The sequence below is a fragment of the Filicampus tigris genome, chromosome 19 (assembly GCF_054856515.1).
Source record: "Filicampus tigris isolate MCC_2025a chromosome 19, RoL_Ftig_1.0, whole genome shotgun sequence".
Classification (NCBI taxonomy): domain Eukaryota; kingdom Metazoa; phylum Chordata; class Actinopteri; order Syngnathiformes; family Syngnathidae; genus Filicampus; species Filicampus tigris.
In genome coordinates this window covers 11,719,515-11,740,000 of record NC_141235.1, presented here as the reverse complement: position 1 = coordinate 11,740,000, position 20,486 = coordinate 11,719,515, and the positions used below count along the sequence as shown (strand labels likewise).

The window sequence follows — 20,486 nt, the reverse complement described above, 5'->3', positions numbered from 1 at the left end:
AAAGATACATTTTGTAAATCAGGAGGAAAAGCCTCACTTTTTACTTCCTGGTCGCCCGCTACATCAGCACTTCCAAATATGGACACGCTGTTGCGCGTCTGATTAAGGGCTTCTCCCAACGCGGCGATTGAACAGATTACATTCGGCAAGCGAAGTGGCAGGTACGTGCATCTCACGAATGTACTTTGACGCAAATGAGATGGAGGGAAAAAAAAAACATTGAGTAGTGTTGCCTACCAAGTTCACTTTCAAAATGGGAGGGAAAAAACATGAGCATAATAAAAATATGAAGTTCAACAGAGGACGTTTTAACATTTTTTTTTTAATGTAATGTCAACCCCACAATAAAAAAAAAAAAACAGCTACACCAGTACAAATACACAGCAAAGCTAGTATACCTTGTGAGCTCATATGATGGTCTATTTTAAATGCGCCCGTATGTATAATGTGGCTCTTTGCAGTAACACTTTAAAAACTGTGGCTCTAGTGTTAATAAATGAATGCTTTCGCGTGATAAACAGTCATCCGTACGGTCACTCTTAAAAGTAGCTTCCCTGTAAAAGAACGCGAGTAAATTGAATTTGCAGAAGGCGTGCACGTCATGGCGCATGGTCAGGATTGTACAACCTCTGCCTCAAACTGAGCCAGGAAAAACCCTGATACTGTAAATCTATTTCATCCAGTGGTCCCCAACTACCAGCCCGGGAACATTTGGTACATCTGCACGGATTTTTCTTTTTCTTTTTTTTTTGTAGTGGATAATATAAATCCCAATCAGGAATGTACGTAATCACACTCCCGCCCTTCATGATGATTATTTTATTTTATTAGTCTGGAACAAGCAAATACATATACATGTACAGTGTATGTACTGCAAAAACAATTGCAGGAAAAAATGTGAAACCTTTGTCTATAAATACCTTGGTATTTTTACTTGAATATGTCAGAACATATGATCTGATCTCCACCCAAGTCAAAACAACAGACAAAACAGTCTTGTGTAGCTACTGTAAAACCAAAAGCATTGACTTCCATAGTGCTACTGGCAAACGTGTGTATGGACAGAGATAACCAAAGTTGAATTGTTTGAAAGGCGCACACACTGATATGAAAACCTCATCCTAACTGGAAAGCATGATGGAGGAGCTTGGTGGTTTGGGACTGCTTGGCTGCCATGCGGTCTGTTGTAATTATTGGACAAAAAAAATGAATTATCAAGGCACTTTGCAGGAGAACCTAAGACCATCTGTCTGCCAATCAAAGCTTAAAAGAAAACGGGTGATGCAACAGAACAACAACCCAAATACGCCTTCTGCAGTGGCCCAGTCAGACTCCTGACCTCAACCCGATTGCGGTGCTGTGGCATGACCTCAAGAGATTTACACCTAACATCCCAAGATGATCAAAAATGTGATGCTTTTATTCAGAAAGCCAAATAATTCCAAAGGGTGTGAACTTTTTCTTGCACTTTTGTGTGTGTGTGTGTGTGATGTACAAGGTGGAGGTCTGGTTGAACCAGGTGATGGACACCATGCGCTCCACTATTCGTCATGAGATGACCGACTCAGTGAACACCTATGAGGATAAACCCAGAGAGCAATGGTTGTTTGATTATCCAGCCCAGGTAAAATGACAAAATGAAACTAACACTCACAAAATTAAATACACTTGCGCAGTGTAATGGTAACCAATACAAGTGTTGTTTCAAACATTCTACATTTACAAAGATAGGTTTTGCTTGACAACGCCAGAAACGTATTTATTATATGACAAGCTGTTCTATAGCTCCGATTAGATAGTAAGGTGTTATCAAAATGGCAACTCTTGCTATTAATAAAAAAATGTCAATTAAAAGAGGGTAGAGTAACGGCTTATTTGCATGAGGCAGGAACCCCGTCAAAACAGATTAATTTCAAGAGGATGAAAGGTTTGCCGTAATGATTGATTCTTGTTGTATTTGAACCAAAGCATATCCTTGATGTTTTATTAAGACACCTGGGATCTCCTTAGCCAAAAAGCAAAGAAATTATAATGTTAAAGGAGAAGTCAACCCAAACATATTTTTTTCAAGAATATGTTCTATGCCAGCCCACTAGTTGAAACAAGGTATTCTGATAAATGTTGCGTTTGTGGAATAAGAGTTAATCCACTGATTTTTAGCCATCTCTGGGGGCGGCCATTTTGTCACTTCTGTCGACTGAAAATGGCATCACAACTACTTAGGGCTTAGGTAACGACAAATCACGGCTGACCTGTTTTCTGAAGCTGAGCATGATTGGTCATTACCTGAGTAACACTGAGTAGTTGTGATGTCATTTTCAGTTGACAGAAGTGACAAAATGGCCGCCTGCTAAAATGGCTAAAAAGTTATGGATTTTGTTGCTTAATTTATATTCCACAAATGCAATATTAATCAGAATGCTGTGGGCCTGCTGGGACCATATTCTTGAAAAAAAAATGTGGGGTTGGGTTGATTTACAACCCATTATAATGCTACAATTTATAATTTAATATAATGAAAGGATGGTATACTCGAACCAATCCCAGCTGACTTTGGGTGAGAGCCAGTACAGTACACCTTAAACTGTCACTCACAGGGCTTCTATATAAATATCGTATACACAATGGGAATAATTAAACATGCTGAAAGACTTTCGAAAATAAGAAAAGTCTATTACAATAATTGTCTGTGGTTTGAACTTGCATTTCACTTAAGTGTGCAACAAAGGTTCCTCTGTTTACTGTAGGCAACTGCAGGTGTCCGCTGTCTTAAACCAAAATACATTGCCACCATTTCACTGCAAGATATTGATGCTTCAAGTATCAGAAACATTTTGTTATCATCACTGATTGGGTTGGACAAATTGTTATCTTATCAAGGCACCCTGTTGGAGACGTGCCAAACTGGTGTCTCATTACTTTTCAGATAATTACAGGCAGCTACAGCTCCTGCATTATATTGTCTTTTATCTCTACTTATATTTGCTTCTAACTGCATTGTACTCCACATGTTTGTGTTGATAGAAGAACAACACAACTATATTTCATCCAACAACATTTTTTTTGATTCTGAATGTTTACTGTTAATGTTATACATTAACGGTTGCATTATGCCGCCGTCTCTGTGTGACCTATATCTTTGCTGCTGTAACGAAAATTTCCCCACTGTGGGATCAATAAAGGCCTTCTTTTCTTATCTTATCTTATCTTATCTTATCTTATCTTATGATGCCATCTGACATCTATCTGACATGTAATGAGTAAACTCCAGACTAATCTATAAGCCGGTCATGTAAAGTAGCGCTCATCACACTTACCATTTTAATGCTGACCCCAAAATAGAAATGGCTTCTCGAGTTAATTATGTGACCCCACCATAAAACAGAATGAGTTAGCGAATATTTTATGATGTGATTAATTTGCATCCTTACTAACAAGAACATTTCTGCCCTTTTCTTTGGCCCATTTTTAATTCAGGAGAGCATGACTTATGAATACAAATTTACATCCGTTGACTTCTTTTTGCGTAAAAAGAATGTTACTGGAATGACATTTTCCATCCGTGAGAGGCATCAATGCTTGTATCCCAAGTGGTAGACAAAAGTATTGGCTGGTTTGAGTGTGATATGAATAAATGCATCATGAAAGCGGCATAGAGCTTTGTTATGATCATGCATCAGAAGTGAACAGTATGAAGACGAATCAAGAGGGTTTTTTTTTTTTGTAATTAGAGCTAAGAGGAACCAGAAAGAAATTAAATATCATGTTGAGTCAAATGCAACCATGTGGTAGCATTTATTGAGGCTAGCTTCCCAAAAGGTTCATTATAAAACACTCAAGATTGGGTGCTATTATCTTTGGAATGAAGAGAACCTGTAAAAGCGCCATTTTTATGCATGGAGCAGATGGACATACATTATGTTCATATAAACTGTGTCTATTTTTGGCTAACCTCCCGCTTAGGTTTCACCTTCAGTTGCTACTAATGTTGTAACAAAAAACGGTTTGAACCAGAAAAAATGTTTTATGATTTAAAAGGTGCGAGCGCATGTGAATCGAACTGAATCGTTCCACTTTGAAATGTATCGAGATCGTCTTTTATTGGAGAGACGTATCATAGGCTAGGTACACACCGCAGGTAAATGCGACCCAGATCTGATTTTTTTTTGCCCATATGCGACCTGTTTCTCATTTTTTATGGCAGTCTGAACGGCTCAATTCAAATTTTTTCAAATCCTACCTGGGTCGCTTTCATATTTGGTCCTAGATCGGATACGTATCCGTTCTTTTCCAGTGCGACGGTGGTCGGAACGGCCAGGCCGCTTATATCCGACGTTGACGTCTTCCAGAGCCCAAAATGTGCTGCGCGATATTAAAGCGTCGCCTCGTGATTTTCCCCAAATACTGTATTTATTTCTGACTCCTACCTAATCGATTCTCCGTATAAATGCCCCGACGCGCTAGACCACATTTACTTCCGCAAACACGTCGGGAGTGACATTGTCTCTTCTTCTGCGCATGCGGGTCACTTTAGTGACGCATGTGTTCATACAGCAGACAAGACCGAGGTCGCATTTATAATGTAATATTAACGCTAACATAAAAAAAAAATCTGAACTGAGCAGTAAGACCTGCAGTGTGAACCTAGCCTTAGAAGGAATTAGCATATTTATTGTACTGACAAATTCATTAAAAATGTGTGTAAAATAACAACAAAAACGTAATTGCATCTTGGAACTGAGCCATACTATATCAAATCGAATCATAATCCCACTGAGTCGAACCGAACCAAATCGTTCCACTTTCAAATCGAACAGTCCCTTTTAATCGTTTCACACCTAACATATCACTAACCGTATCGAATAGTCTTTTGTGGAGAGATGCACACCCCTGGTTGCTATGTTTTAAAATCACATGGACGTACAGATACGGAGAGAATCACAGTGATCTTAAATGCAAGTCTTCATCAAACTGTTTTCTCTTAAAGTGATTCTCGTGGGTGTGTTCGTGGTGTGAAATTTTACTTCAGCCTCAAGTGTGATCATGCTTTAATGTCTGCTTTCAGGTGGCACTTACCTGCACTCAGATCTGGTGGACATCTGACGTAGGAATGGCTTTTGCCCGTCTGGAAGAAGGCAACGACAACGCTCTAAAGGAGTATTATAAGAAACAGGTGTCTCAGCTTAACACCCTCATTTCCATGCTGATTGGCCAGCTTTCGCCTGGAGATCGCCAGAAGGTCATGACCATCTGCACTATCGACGTCCACGCCAGAGATGTGGTTGCCAAGATGATTGCACAGAAGGTGAAGTGGAGCTAGTTGAGGGGAAAATGAGAGGACATCTAGGGTTAGACTACTTAGTGTAGTTTTCAGAGGTGGGCATTCCGTCGTAATGACAGACCGGTCCATCAGTCCGTCACTGACAATTGGTGATGAATGACGGAACTTTTTTTTTTTCAATGACGGACTAAGCAGTGACGGAAGTGCATTTTCATCCGTCAGAGTAATCATCACTAAACACCTGTTTTGCTGACGTTTTTATTTTATTTTATTTTTATACCAACTAACGGATCGACGGACTTCTGACGAACTAACTGACAGATGGACGATTACAAATCAGATCTTGACTGACGAATGACGCGCTGGCAAATTTAGTAAAGTGCCCACCTCTGGTAGTTTTCCGGTTATTAGTTAATTTTCAGAATTTATATCCAGTGGAACCTACACAATTGTGTTCAGAATTGGCCTGCAGATTCTACTGTATGTTCTCCCAGTGCCTGTTCTCCACATCAGTTTTTCTCTTTTCTTCCACATTCCCCACACATACACATTAGGTTGAATGAAGACTCTAAATTGTTCATAGGTGTGAATGTGAATGTGCCCAGTACAGTACAGGTTGTGCTCAACTTCATACCCCAAATCACAAATTGGCCGAAAGAGAAATGGCACATTTTGTGGACTGATGAAAGCAATATTTTTTTTTTCTTTTTTGGGTCTCAGAGCCAAAGACGACAGGCCCCTAAATAACCGAATTCAAGTCACAGTACACAGTAAATCACGATGGAGCAAGCGTTATGATATGGAGCTGTTTCTCATACCGGACCTATTTATAGGAGGGGATCATAGATCCGTTTTAAATAAATCACAAATACTTGGCAAGGTCACATAGACTTGGCGCGTTCCAAAAAGGAAATGCCCTTGAATTGGGTCTTTTAACAAGACGACAACACAAACACACTCAAAAACAAACAGGATATTGGCTCCAGACCAACAAGATTATCACTGTGGAGTAGAGAATCCAATAGAGAACTTCACAGAAATGGTTGTTATACAAGTAAATATTAGTTCAGTGATTCACAGAAAGGCACTCGTTTTTTCAGCTTTTTACATCGTAAATGTTTGAGTTCTTAAAGAAGAATCGAGACACTACTCTTTACTTACTGTATAATATATTCATCCTATACTAGCAATTAACAGTGAATAATGCACCCAATATATTCATGCAAGGTACAATATGTCATTAGAGACATAATTAGAGTGAGGACTACTAAAATATTATTTTGGACTTTTCCACCAACTTTTGCCCTTTCTTCTCGCTTGAATTTCAGGTGGAGAATTCTCAGGAATTTGTGTGGCTTTCGCAACTGAGACACCGTTGGGATGAGAAGGAGAGGCATTGTTTTGCAAATATCTGTGATGCCCAATTCCGCTACTCCTATGAATATCTGGGCAACACTCCGCGATTAGTCATCACGCCTCTAACAGACAGGTACATTTTTAACAACTTCAATTTAATGTATGTTTCTTTCACGAATATAAATACAGAATTCACCTGGGTTAAAAATGGCAATTACGGCTCAGCTGTTTTCTGAAGCTGAGCCACGATTGGTCGTTATCTGAGCCCTGAGCAATTATGATGTCATTTTCAGTTGACAGTAAGTGGCAAAATGGCCGCCCCCTAAGATGGAGAAAAATGGGTGGATTTTACTGCTTAACTCATATTCCACAAACACGACATCCATCAGAATGCCATGTTTCGACTAGTGTGCCTGCGTAGGACATATTCTTGTAAAGAAAATTTTGGGGTTGACTTCCACTTTAAATACAAATTTTGAATGTAAGTGTTGCAAGGTATTATTTTTCTATGTTCATTTTCTGTTTCAGAATGAGAATCCAATATTATTTTACGTGGACTTAGATGAATGAGATGGTTTATTACAATTGTAATTACTGTGGTTTAGTTTTTACAAGAAAAGTTAAAAAATAAATACCGCGCCATTGCACTGTTTCATAGAAATGAGCAAAAATTGTAGTTTTATCATAATCTTGGAAACAACAAACAGATCAATCAATCAATCAATACACCTACCCACACTCAGGACATCAATACCCACTAGGGATGTAAGCCCCGATTCGATTTTCAGTTCCCGATTTTCAATTCAATTCAATTTTTTTTTTTAAATCGCTACCATGCTTGTCTCTGTGCGCTAGTGTGGTGCTGCAGCCATCCACAAACGCAATAGGCAATGATGATCATTTGATCTACACATTAAAAATGTGGTATGCATCTGGAATGGAAAAAAAATTAGACATTTTTTAGAACTCTAAATTAGTACATTCTAATGAACGAGGTATGTTATGTCTTTTGTTAGGTGTTGCTTTATGGGGCTTGTGAGTGGTGAGATTCCCGAGATTGTTTCGTCTCGATCCAAATCGATTATTCGATGAATCGGTTTGAATTCATTTGTAATCGATTCTCGATTAATCATTACATCCCTACTATCCACACATACGCATACTCTACAATCAGATGACATATTTAATAGAAGCTATGAATATTTGGCAGAGAAAAACAAACTGAATTTGTATTTTCAATTTATAATTTTTGGTAGATACACCACACCAAGACAAAAACATTCCACTAATCTTCTTATGGATCGCAGCAGACGTCCATGGCAGCAAAAGCTTTTGGATTGACTCACCTGGGGAACTTCACCAACATTTTGTTTGTTCCCAAGCACATGTTTCCGCAGGATTCCTGATAAAGTTATAACAACACAGAGATAAATACCTGCCTCGCAGAGTCATTTGGCAAACTGCAGAGTGTGATTATGCATCCCCAGATCTGCCAGTTGACCGGTATTCCATTTGAAGCCAGAATAAAGAAGAAACAATGGGCTTTGATGGCCGGATCAGTCGGCATTGTAGCAAGAATCCACCATATGCTGCATGCCCTTGCCGGGAGCCACAATGTTCATTTTGATAATGGATCATGGATTAAGAGGCATTTTGTCTCAAGATTTAATCCATAACTTGAGAAACAGCTAAAAGCATGTCTGCTGCACTGCAGGGAAAACCAGGGATCTCTAAAATCTTCATTCTTGAGACAACCCAGAACATTTGGACATGCAGTATATCCATTAAACAGGATTTTGAAAAAAAAAAATACTGTATTTGAGAAGGCGAGCACCTTCAGCATATTAAACATACCTGAAAGAAGTAACACTCATTTTAAAATGGAAAATCCTAGTATACAGTCCCCTCCAAAAGTATTGGAACGGCAATTCCTTTGTTTTTGTTGTATACTGAAGACATGAGTTTTAGACCAGAAGATGAGTATGAGACAAAATTTGTGTCAATTATGTCAACTGAAAATGATATCACAGTTGCTCAGGTAACAACAAATCACAGCTCACCTATTTTCTGAAGCTGAGCCATGATTGGTCCTGAGTCCTGAGCAACTCTGATGTCATTTTCAATTGCCAGCAAGTGACAAAATGGCCGCCTAGAAATATGGACAAAAACAAGTGGATTTTACTGCAATATCAATCAGAATGTCATGTTTAGACTAGGGGAGCTACATATAACATATTATTGTAAATCACATTTTTGGGTTGACTTCCCTTTAATGTATATGTTAGTACACCAGTAATTCTTTTCTTTTTCAGGACATTCCTAAGTATTTATTATTATTTATTTAATAATTATTTATTGGCTATGCCCAATGATTGTGCAATAGCTATGATACATTTTCTCTTCTCTCAGCTCCAAAATGGTTTGCTTTTTTTCCCCATAAGCAGCTCTCTGGACTTCATGTTTGCTTGGCAGCAAATGCAGTTTTCACAGGGAAACCCAAAACCAAAAACAAGCCCTATCTAATATTTAAGCACTCGATTGAAAAGCGTGCTCTGTCCTGAGTTGTTTGTTCTAGATGTAAATACCATGAAAAAAGGCTGATAATAAATACTTAAATAAGTATCCAACCAGAAGTGTGCATTTGTTTTGCAGTTTTTGTGTGAGACCGCATGACAAAAACATGCATCGTATTTACTTTGTGGTGACCTTTAGATGTTAGCAAGTACGCTCAGTGTTTTTGTCATTTTCTCTCTCAGTATTACATTCTCTGTTAAACCCTGATAGAAAATGTCAGTTGAAAACTGGCATTCTTTGCTTTTAATAATTTTCACACTGCCCAAAAAAAACACTGTCAATTTAGTTTGCTGTAGCAGTATCATTCGACTAAAGGAATCACTCTGTTCAATCACTACCGGCAGGAACAATATTGGCACCATGTGTGCATCAATATTTACTGCAGGTGTTCAAAAGCTGCGGCATTATGTCAGCAATATTTTTAAATGCACACACAGACTGATATATTTCCGTTTTTTTTTTTAAATGTCCTTAAAGTCCAGCTTCTGAGTTGACAGAATGTGAGATTTCGGCACATATTTCACGGTACTGCCAAAAAGCCTGTTGGCACTCATATTTGCTTGATACAACGTCAGATGGGATCATTTGTCTTTTCCCAGTTTCTGTCTCTCTTCATGCTTTCCACTATTTCCCCTCTTCCATGCATCATTTATTAACCAGCAACTCATTAAAATCACTGCTCCACTGGTATTGAAGGCAAAGCCATTGTGTTTATCACCCTGATCGATAACGTGTTGATTGTCCCCATCAGTTCACATCCATGCTGCTGCTGGTTTTATTGATATTAAATTGGTTGACTGTTTGTTAGTCCCGACAGGTCCTGTTGGAGAAGAAATCACTGCTATTGCTAATCAGCCTCTATGCTAATCAAAGCACAGGAGCTGATTCTATTATCATATAATGAGGTTATGCACAATGACTGCTCAGCAAGCACGGGGAAATGTTTCCGCTCCTACGAATACAAATGTCAGGAGTTTATTTGTCTTAACATGGCTGGAATATTCATTTTTCTTTGTATGCTGAATGGACCTCTTTACAGCAAGATCTTGGAGTGAATTTGCCCATTTTACTGCATGGACAGTATTGGGGCAGTTGAGTTGCGCTGCCTGCACCATATGGCTATAGAAGCTGTTACCCCATTCTAAATTCACTGGCTTTCTTAATACTTAAATTCCCAAAGAGTTGGTCCCCTCCTTCCCTCAGATCTCTTTTATCTTCCATGCTTCTAAAAAGACTTTGACTAAGATTTTGGAGCGTCTCCACTCTAATCATCCAGAAGAACATTTGTGAAGTCATACATCGATGTTGGACAAGAGAGGGCTTGGCTTTCAATTGCAGTCCTTGTTCTTTTCAAAAGTGTCTTTTCAAAACATTCACCAGGTGTATACCTCTGTATTTGTCAATTTAATTACATTATTTGTGAATCTACTTCCAGACACGGGTGCGGAAATAAATAAACACAAATAAAGTGCGACACGATTACAATAATACAAGTTTTAATAAATCACTCTTCTGGGTCTTTGACTTATTTCCCGATTGGGTACTATTCTGGAAGACACAGTAGTAGCTGATTTAGTTCATTCTTCCTGTGGTAATTCAACAACCCTGGAGATAATTTGCTGAAACAGGGAATACTGCTCTTATTTGTTTGCACTCAAACAAGCAGAGCTGGGCATTTTACTAAAAAATTTGCAGTCCATTTATCGCCTTCCTCCGTCCAGTTATCCGCCATTTTGTCTGGCCGTACCAAATAGTAATCACCTATAGGCCGGTCCGACAATCATTTTAACTCATTAAGGCCTAAAGCGACTGGCTCAACAGCTCCCCAAAACCTAAGGTCGTCTTTGGAATTACCCTTGAAAACCTGAAGTTTTCCCAGAAATTCAACACCTACAAAATAATTAATATCTCACCCCCTGTAGCAGACAGAACATAATTCCAAATAATTTGAGAGTTTTGACGCGGCTTTCACACAGGCCCGAGTTTATTCATCTTTACTGTTTCAATCGAGGGCGGCACGGTGATCGACTGGTTAGCACGTCCGCCTCACAGTTCAGCGATTGGCTGGCAACCAATTCAGGGTGTCCCCCGCCTACTGCCGAAGACAGCTGGGATAGGCTCCAGCACGCCCGCGACCCTTGTGAGGATAAGCGCTATAGATAATGGATGGATGTTTCAATCGAAGAGGTGAAAATAAAATGTCAGTGCAAGAGAAGCACTACTTTTAATTTTTAAAAAATCAAGTGGTAACTACAATCCTCTTTTCTGTTACAAAGACATTGATATTGTCATTGTCTACAAACATATATCTTAAACATATATCACGTTCTACCCGTTCAAAGTCCACAATCGCGTCGTCAATATCACTGCCGTTACTCATTTAAGAGACTCGAAAGAATTCCGGAACATCCTCCGCGGACTTACGACACCTTCACGTGTATATTCTGATGCATTTCATTGGTTAAGAGACCGAGAATTAAATAATAAATAGAAAATGACATAGACGATCTCTCGGCTTTAAGGGTAGAAAGACGCAACCGTACTTAATGGGTTAAATGGGCTTCTGTTAGGGTTTCAGACTAGCAACTTCGACAAACTACCTAAACAATACACAAACAATTACATAGACTATGCTTAGTCCGGCTATTTTTTAAAGTTTCCCATCTATCGTTTATCGCCAACAAAATTGTCCGTCATAGGCGGATAGGCGGACCGGCCCGTCACAAAGGGGTACTGCCCAGCTCTGCAAACAAGTCAGTTCAATCAGTCCAAACTTTTTTTTTTTTTTTTTTAATATATCCGACTGAGGATTGCCGACTAGTGTTTTGTGGTGATATGTGCATCTGCTTTACCTTAAGATGTTACATCACCCTGACTCAGTCCCTGCACCTGACAATGAGTGGCGCTCCGGCAGGGCCTGCTGGAACCGGGAAGACGGAGACAACTAAAGACTTGGGGCGAGCGCTCGGCATCATGGTCTATGTATTTAACTGCTCTGAGCAGATGGACTACAAGGTGAGTCAACAAGTCCGCACAGAGGCGTTTACATGCTACCTGTATATCTTTCCATCTTTGTCAGCAGTATGCCATGCATTTGTGTGTGTCAACCATCTTCCCGCCCTTCTCTTTTCATCTTCCCTCTTTTCATCTTCCCTTTCCTCCCCCCTTTGGAAGAAGAGCTGATTTGCTCCAACCTGACAGTTATTTCTTCACTGTGCCTTGTCAAAATGCCCTCCCTCCACCCCGGCTGCAACCTGATTTATTATTCACTCATACTCTTGCACACCTTCTGCATATAGAGTGGTCAAAGGCGGCATAAACATAATCTTGCAATCCCGCTACCTCCTGCTTCCCCAGACAGGTGCATCATTACAGTATCCAGGCATATAGCACCCACGGCTATACACATCCCGGCAAGGTGTCAAAGAGAAGTGCTAATATACTCCGGGAGGAACACGCCCTGTACAAACTGGCATCAGATCCCCACACTGTTGCTCATATTCTCTTATGCGCTCACATGCACATTCTCATCGGCTCACAAGTTGAATCAATCCTCCAGTCAGCTCTGTTTTGCGTCAGGAAAGGATTCCTTTGGCCTGTAATTGGAGAGAAGTCAGCTGCCTCCTTCATCTTGCTCCAGCTACTCCCTAGAGGACAATTCACAACTCAGAAGTTGATGCTTAGAAAGAGTCAAATGTGGGTGGGAAGCATACTGACCAATCATATTGCTGTCAGTGACTCTGGGTTTACAGTATATCCTCCATTTGTCTGTGATCCAGCAGTGAATTGACATTGGATCTCAATTTGTAAGATCAAAGATATGCTCAGCTGAAGGTGCCTGCCATCTTGCTGTTCTTCATATACTAAAAGGGCATTTGTCTCTTGCACTGAAAAGAAACTCATGAAGGGATGTACCATATAGTCGTCATAGTCATACCATTTTGGAGTTCAACCAAGATCTCCGGTTGATGTTATATTAAGGGATTCATTTCGACCAATTTTAAACACCATACATCAAAAATATAATTTTGTAATATATTTGTTGGTATTTCATTCATATCATATATCATATATTAACTATCAGCGTCTCTGAATCTTGGATAGCTGAGGCATGGACAACGGACACGCCTATGAAATAATATTGCTAATACTGTCAATCCAAATAAGGAGCTGTGATTATTTTCACATTTGTTAGCATTTTTGTCCTAACCATTTCACCGTATACTTCAGTGAATAATGCACTTTTTTTAATTGAAGAAAATGCTGCGTATGCAAGACATGGGTGTTGGTGCACTTGCCGTGTGGTGTTGAGCCAATCATTTAGCCAAGTATAACACGCCCACTTACCCACTGCTGATAAATGGTCACCGAGCAATATTATTTTAGCATATTTCATAAATCACTTAAACAACTTAAGTCTTTGTAAATGCTACCAAAAATGAAATCTGGATCACAAAACTTTCCAAATGAAGAAATATATTCTTAACATACTGATTTTTTTTTTTTTTTTCTGTAGTCTTGACTGGACTGTCACTGTCTGTCACTGTCAAACCTGACTGTCCATTTTAATATTCGTCTCCTTGGTTCTCTTTTTGTTCTGTCCATCAGTCCTGTGGAAACATCTACAAAGGTCTCGCTCAGACAGGCACATGGGGCTGTTTTGATGAATTTAACAGGATCTCGGTGGAGGTGCTGTCTGTGGTGGCTGTACAGGTAAGAATATGTCCTGTTCTACCATCTGAGATGCCCTCTAATTCCTATTCTGGTTTAAGTGTGTGAATTCTGAAAATGTGCCTTTGCACCACAGCTTGTTTATTCAGTTCCCTTCAATCTTATTTGTCAAATGGTCTTTCCAAATTAGCATATTCTAAAATTGGAGCGTTCGGTGATCTAATGTAAGTCAAGGATGGCACACCTCTTTTGCATGTCTGCGGTATTGATTGATGAAACACTCCAAAAAGTATGATATTCATAAACATACTATTACATATAAGTAGTGATGGGCAAATGAAGCTTCATGAAGCACTTGTGATCCTTTTGACTCCTCTCGATGGCACTCTTGATTGATGCAGTGGAAATCGAGACGTGTAAAAAAATATCAAGTGCTTCATGAAGCTTCGTTTTCCCATCACTACATATAAGTAATAATTTTTACTCAATCAATATTTTATGTCAGTATGTCTTTGAGTACAGCCTCACATTTCAAGTGCATTTGTAGTTTCAGCAACAACATCTATGGCAAGTTGAACTCCATCCATTGAAGGCGTGTGCAATGACAATATCCTCCAACATTGTTATACAACAAAAGTTCAGCACATTTAAAAAAATGACATATTTTTAAAAAATCAATAAATTAATTGTTCCCCATAGTTGAACATGCCAATCATGAGTGGAAACACTGTGTTCAGACCCAGGATAGGTTTTCAATTTTTCATGCGCTCTGTCACAATGATCCAGTCAGCTCCACTTCATACATAGAAACACACAGAACCAGAAATATAAATGCATCTGACCTAGCTAGCCCGTTAGAAGTCAGGCCATTTCTGTGTTTCAGCTGATGCTCGCTGTTCTGTCATTGCGCATTCTGCTATCCCGCATCAAAAGAAGCCTTGCTTTGTGGTTGTGGTCTCACGTGCATTCATATCCTGCCTTTGCCCATTCTGACATTATTTTCATGCAAGTGGAACACTGTCCCGTGCTATCATATACAGCTGATAAAGATGCTGATTATGATCGTGTTGATAATGGCGATAGTGCTCCTTTGTCCCTGGCTCATTAGTCACTGCTCAATAAAACAGTCAGTGCTATGCCCTTGCCTTTCTGTTATAGCTGCAATGAAAGTCAAGCCGTCTTCTCTTCAAGACCCTGCAAGTGAGCGTGGAGAATTTTAAAGAGCCACAGAAATGACTAGGTGTTGCAAGGTTTTAATGAATAATAAATCATGGTGCCTTATATGTGGAGAAGTAGACCTTGAGAGAGAAGCATCAAACCTGTACTGTGACAGTCAGCAGCCTGTTTTCACTGCTTGGCCAGCATGAGTGGAGGATGCCACACAGAGCAAACGCTCACCATAGCAAGCAATAGCCCAGCACAACTAATCCATTCTCATAAAGTGGGAACAGCTACCACCGCATGGTAACATCCTCCATTACCATTTGGGTCTGCTATGACGCAGGTGGCGGGGTGAGTCCCATATTAAGAAAGCAGATGCAAACAGACGGCAGCCAGATGTGATATCATGAAGCTAAATTGGTTATATTTGAACTCCGTTTCAGTGAACCCAGGCTTGTACTGTCAATATTCTAAAGCCATACCACACTAACTAGATGCACATTTGTCCAGAATGGCATATAATGGTCTTGCTAGGATGCTCCCAATTATGAGTGCTGTTGTTATAGCCCACTATTGGACAGGGCACCTAACCCGAACTTACGAGAGTGATCTGTTGCCGAGTTCTCATCCAAGAAGAGATGTTCTTCCTTGTTCCAGCCGTCAACTGCGTTACACTCTTATCACACTAGTAGAACCCCTTAAGGGGCATTTCAAACTCAAAAGTATGGTAATAGCCGATCCGACTGTAAAAAATGGAATAATAGTAGACACAGGTTACATTTGACCTAAAACACACTCAGTGTACACAAACGTTTTGCAAATGTTCACAAGAATGACATTTTTTAAATATTTTAGATTTTCAATGGAGTTCAGTTCTGGAGATTGGGTTGGCCATGATGGCATCTTCGTCGGCCACCTTGCATGAGATATGCTAACTTGAATTAAAGTTCGAGTGATCACTTGTTTTCCATAGCTGTGTTCAATATCGTAATTTAGACTTGGATTCTGAACGTATAAATCACTACGGCTGTTGCACACATTTCAATATAGTTTTGTGAAAAAGTTTCACACTGCCTTACTAATTGTATGTGATGGAAAGCAAACATTATCCAGCAGACTACATCCATGTAATTTCTAAACTAGTTGGCTTTTTGACATAATTTATGACATTCATTATATTACCAAATTACTTATTAATTTCCTCAAGTGTTTCTGTTCTATTTCTAAATATATTTACTAGCCCAATTGAGGCATGACCATTCTCTTTTTGATGTATATTGGGCTATGTTTGCTTTGTACTATTGTGCAGGTCAAAAGTATTCAGGACGCCATTCGGTATAAGAAACAGAGGTTTAATTTCATGGGCGAAGACATAAACCTTTGCCCAACTGTGGGCATCTTCATCACGATGAATCCGGGTTACGCTGGAAGGACTGAGCTTCCTGAGAACCTAAAGGCTCTTTTCAGGTCAGTCAAATGGCTGCAGGCTGCCAAAAGCTGCAATTTTCTCTGTAATGTGCATGCAGTTTCTGTGAGAATAGTCCTCCCTGTTTTTCTATTCTTAATCAGTGATGCCACACCAAAATCAGCCCGCCTGAAGGATACTGGATATAGACAGCCATAGAAACGTCGAATTAATGTTTAAAGAAACTGATATGGAGATGCATGTGATAAACCTGTTTCTCACACTTAATCAAACAGTGCAAAGCTCACTAAAGATTTCATTCAATTTAACCCTGTTTTGTGATCATACAGTCCAAGTGATTTTATATTCCAGTGTGTTCTTTCCACTTTTTTTTTCTCAGACCATGTGCCATGGTGGTGCCAGACTTTGAGCTGATATGTGAAATCATGTTGGTGGCTGAGGGATTCATCAGTGCTAGGGTTCTGGCTAGGAAGTTTATCACACTCTACACATTGTGCAAAGAACTTCTTTCAAAACAGGTAGTAAATATACGTTAAAAAGTATCACGATTATTGACATTTTTGTAATTATCCTTCAATGTTGAGGTGGGGAACTGTTGAAACTTGTTTTTGTTGTGCTTTTTCACTCATTGTATACCGTATTATCCGGACTACAAAACACACCTGATTAAAAGCCGCAACAGCTAAATTTACATTGGCCACGGGTCTCCATTTTATAATATGGGATATTTTCAAAGAGGTCGCACAGATGGATTTTTTAAAACTTGAATTTACCTGATATACAGTCATAATGGAAATCAACAGAGGTAAATAATTATATCAACCACAGGGCTAATATACGGCCATTGTTCACTAGTTCCATTATATGGCTGTTTTCAGTACCTCAGATAAAAAAGATTGAGATGAATTCCTTGTTTTCTCTTTAGACTGAAGGAATTTTGGTTTGACCTCAAAAGATGAATAGAGAGATGAGAAAACATAATATAGCACCTTTTGTTTGAACCCCCACATATTTCACGTGGGCAAATGAACATGTGATGACAGGCAGGTTTTGTTGTGTTTTGTCTTATTGCATTGGATATTGGATGAATGTCTACTCTCAGATTTGGGTTTTGCTTGTGAAGACCACAATCATACTCATACCTTAGTGACTAAAATGGAAAGTAGATAGCTGTCTGGGGATGAAAAACAAGCCAATGTGGATCTCAGAGAAGATGGAAAATAAGTCAGAGACATTACACAATAATTGGCCACTGCCTGGAAAACCATTTAGAATGTGCTGAAAAGGAAAGAAACAGTGTGTGTACAGACATCGAATGGGTCAACCAAGGAAACCTACATCAGGTATTGCAATCTACTTTCTCCATAAGCGTTAAAATACTAACAAAGAATATACCAGAAGATACGAACCACTCATGAGCAAGAAGAATAGGAAGGTCAGGGTGGAATTTGCCATTAGGAACAGAGACAAAACAAATCTTTTAGGACAAAGTTTCATGTACTAATGAGGCAAACACAATCTTCAACAAAGCCTAATCAAAGTGATGGAAAGGGTAAAGCTTTGGGAACAAAAGGATATGCTCATGATCCCTAACATGAAACTAAATCGGTGAAACTCACTGAGTCTAAGGTCACGAAATGGGCTTGCATGGCTTCTGTTGCGACAGGCTCATTAACCTTAATTGATGGACAACATGATGGCATCAGCTAATTCAACTCAACCAAACAGGTTACAGTAAGAGATCATGCAGCAAGATGATGACCCATATATTCCTGCCAAAACTAAAAGGGGTCAGAAGTGGAAGGTTTTTGACTTCCAAAGTCAGTCACCAGAATGAAATCCTACTGAGCATGCAATTTAGTTGCTAAAGGAGAGTAACCCACTAAAACAAAAATCACAAAAAAAACGGTAATGCTTTGTGATGTCATTGGGCCACAGGATTGATGCAGTTAACTCTCAAACAGTGTCCGCTTAATACATGAAACCATAGTCCACTGAAAAATGCATACTTTTTTGTCTAGCATTGAGAGGCACAAGCCAACAGCTAGAAAGTGAGCTAACAGGCTTCTGGCGCTCCTCACTTGGAAATTTAAATAACAACACCAAGATGCTTTGTAAAGTGTGGCATCCAAGGAAGATCCATTTTCTAGATTATGGCATAGCTAGCTAGCTAACTGAACATTGTTGTAGTAGAAATGGGCATACTCTAGGAATAACAACAAAGAAACTTGCAATTGTGCTGGATATTGATGGGAAAGAAGTTTCTTGAGTATTTCTATAGCAGGGGTGGGGCGACTCATGCCAGATGCCCAATTGTGTTACTGGGTGCCATGTTGGCCATGCCCGTAAAAATCAAGAAAACCGAAATGTTGATAAACAGGTCAACGCTGTATCTCCATAACTAAGTAGTACACAGTTCTCGGTCTTTGTGCATGTTTTCAGCAAGCATCTTCAAACATGCATAATGTATTTAAAATCAAATGTATGATTTCACTTTACAAGGTCTTTAATCAATCTGTTTCAATGCTTTTACATAAACGCGCTGTTCCAATACAATCTAGCTATATCGAGCTGTATTCTAAGTTGTGTATATGATCGAGATGTGCTGTACGTATCTAGAATTAAAAACTGAAATTGTAATACTCATGTATACATTCACCCATCAAATAATCATCTTTCGTTGTCTTTTTTTTGTCTACAAAAAAAAAGACAAAAAAAGGGTTTACACTGCCTCACGATTGCTTTCTATCTGTGGGAATGCTAACAATCAGCCATACAGCTATACATTTTCTTCACTGCTTGTCTTTGTCAGTGATCCCATGCCAGCTGTATGTCTACAGTGAACCACCATAGTACCAGTGTCAGATACTAACATATGACTTGTATTCCTTCTTTTTGTGAAGGACCACTATGATTGGGGCCTCCGTGCCATCAAGTCTGTCCTGGTCGTTGCTGGTTCTCTAAAGAGAAATGATAGCAGCAGAGCTGAGGACCAAGTATTGATGAGAGCCCTGAGAGATTTCAACATCCCCAAAATTGTGACGGATGACATGCCCGTGTTCATGGGGTTGATAGGTGACCTGTTTCCTGCTCTGGATGTACCCAGGAAAAGAGACCTGGACTTCGAGAAGCATGTGAAGGAATCTATTCTTGACATGAAGCTACAGGCTGAGGACAATTTTGTACTCAAGGTGCAGTAAACCTAATTTCTTGATTGCCTTCTGCATTGGATTTGATTTTGTTTACAATTAATTCAAAACGCACAAGAGTGCAAGCTGTTTGTGAGACCAAGGACATAGGAAAATGCAATCACAAGTTGTCTGAGAAGCAGCAACAAAGTCCCTTAATGGGATTTCATCTTTAACAATTTAGAAAGATATTACAGTTGTGGCACTTTCATTCAGATTTATCTTAGTTCTCACCAAAACCTGTTTACTCCTCATCCTAATCCTCCGATGGGAAAGGGCCATTAGTGTCCAACATGTCTGAGGTTTTGGATGAATTGCGCAAATATTGCAGACGCCAATGGTTGGCTGCGATGAGACTTCAGGTGCTTGAACTGCCGATCCGATTCCTTTCGTTATATTACATACTGATAGCACATGCCTCAAAGAAGGCACCTTATGTCAGAGACGGATGAACACAGGACCACGGGAAATAAGTGCAATTTGCCTCAGGTCAAATAGACACGGAAACCACATAATAACACAACATCAATGGAGGTCGGGGCTGCACCATAACAACTTAACCCTGGCATTGTGTGAGACATCCAGAGAAAAAAAGGTAAAAAAAAAAAAAAAACATGAGAGGGAGGGAGGGAGGCGGATGCAGCGAGAGAGAGAGAGCCAGAATGGCAGGGCGATCAATAACAACCATCCACCCCCAGAGCTTGAACTTTTACTGTCTTTGTTTGTGCAGCCAACCTTTTGATTTCACGCAACACAGAGGAAAGCAGCAGAGTGAGAGAGACTGCGTGCCTTTAGCATTAGCCCATGCTAGCGTTAGTCTCCCCCGCAT

General features: G+C 39.6%; 1 protein-coding gene across 1 annotated transcript in view; it reads left to right on the top strand.

The window, feature by feature from the left end:
* dnah9 (dynein, axonemal, heavy chain 9) overlaps positions 1–20,486 on the top strand; it is a 124,824-nt gene that overhangs the window by 29,420 nt on the left and 74,918 nt on the right. The window contains exons 30-37 of the mRNA XM_086017687.1: positions 1,499–1,624; positions 5,066–5,305; positions 6,610–6,770; positions 12,070–12,226; positions 13,820–13,924; positions 16,353–16,510; positions 16,849–16,987; positions 19,373–19,660. Coding sequence (XP_085873813.1) covers positions 1,499–1,624; positions 5,066–5,305; positions 6,610–6,770; positions 12,070–12,226; positions 13,820–13,924; positions 16,353–16,510; positions 16,849–16,987; positions 19,373–19,660 — 1,374 coding nt within the window. The remainder of the gene's footprint in view (positions 1–1,498; positions 1,625–5,065; positions 5,306–6,609; positions 6,771–12,069; positions 12,227–13,819; positions 13,925–16,352; positions 16,511–16,848; positions 16,988–19,372; positions 19,661–20,486) is intronic.